General features: G+C 48.8%; 1 protein-coding gene across 1 annotated transcript; it reads right to left on the reverse strand.

The window, feature by feature from the left end:
- Nucleotides 1-552: 552 nt before the first annotated feature.
- Nucleotides 553-825, reverse strand: LOC107302275 (HLA class II histocompatibility antigen, DRB1-4 beta chain-like; the record flags this gene model as incomplete). Its single annotated transcript, XM_015831375.1, has 1 exon — nucleotides 553-825. A coding segment is annotated over one exon (273 nt), but the record flags the coding sequence as incomplete, so codon positions are not given.
- Nucleotides 826-1,051: the final 226 nt, after the last annotated feature.

A 1,051-nucleotide genomic window follows, 5' to 3' on the forward strand; every position in this document is an offset into this window, starting at 1 on the left:
GAGGGGAATCTATTTTTTCCTTTGTGATTGTTTCATTGTCATTGTTGTAGAATTTCAAACTTTTTAACTGTAATTTAATTTTAAAGCTTATTTGTTATACATTTTTATTTAGGGTTGATGTTACATTGTATGGCATCCAGATCCCCACTTTGAGGGAGGTGAAGGGATTAGGAGTATCAATAAATATCAATAAATACCAATGAGTAAATTTCATAGATCTGAGAGCAGAGAATACATGATAAGATAACCGTTATTGTCATTTTTTTACTGTGGGCACAACGGCACACATCAAAAATGAAATTTAGTTGCCCGCTCTCAAAGTGAAACACATACATGATACACCCTAAAAACATACTACATACAACATATGTATAGACCCACACCCCTACATATACATAACGAATAAATATTAAATACTGTCCATCTTGATTATATAAGGGAAGGAGGAAGCTTGAGAGGGGCAAATCTTTCTCCGGGAGAGTCCTAATAAATGAAATGAAAGGGGGGGTCCCTGCATTTCCCCCCCCATGGAACTTCCCCTCCCCCACTCACCTCTCCGGGCAACCACGGAATTGCTCTGGGAAACCTTGTAGTTGTATCGGCAGAAGGAATCCACTTTGGCCTTCCGGTACTGCAGCTTGTGCTTATCCCTGTTGAAATCCTCCGCATCCACCTTCCCCAACGCCGTGACGGCCTCGTACTCCCCGCGGGCGCTGTCGAAGCGGAGATACTCCTGCCGGTCGTAGAAGTACCTGTCCAGGAACCGCACCCGCCGCGTCCCGTTGAGGAAGCGACACTCGTGCTTCGTCTGGTACAGGAAATGGGCTGCGGGGAGGAGGAGGAGGAAGGGCGTCAGGAGGGACTCCAGGGCCCATGGTTCCCAGCCTCACCTAGAGGAGGGACACAGGCCTGTCAGAGGAGGGGAGGGAAACCTGCCACAATGAGGCTACAGGAAGGCGCCCCCTGGAGGAAGGATGGGGAACTGTCGGTCCTGTCGGTCCCAGCAGGACCCCCTCGCCGCAGGGAGACGGAACCGCCTAGATGGTTCCGT

The sequence above is a fragment of the Protobothrops mucrosquamatus genome, unplaced genomic scaffold (genome assembly GCF_001527695.2).
Source record: "Protobothrops mucrosquamatus isolate PMUCROS unplaced genomic scaffold, P.Mucros_1.0 scaffold42703, whole genome shotgun sequence".
Taxonomy (NCBI): Eukaryota; Metazoa; Chordata; class Lepidosauria; order Squamata; family Viperidae; genus Protobothrops; species Protobothrops mucrosquamatus.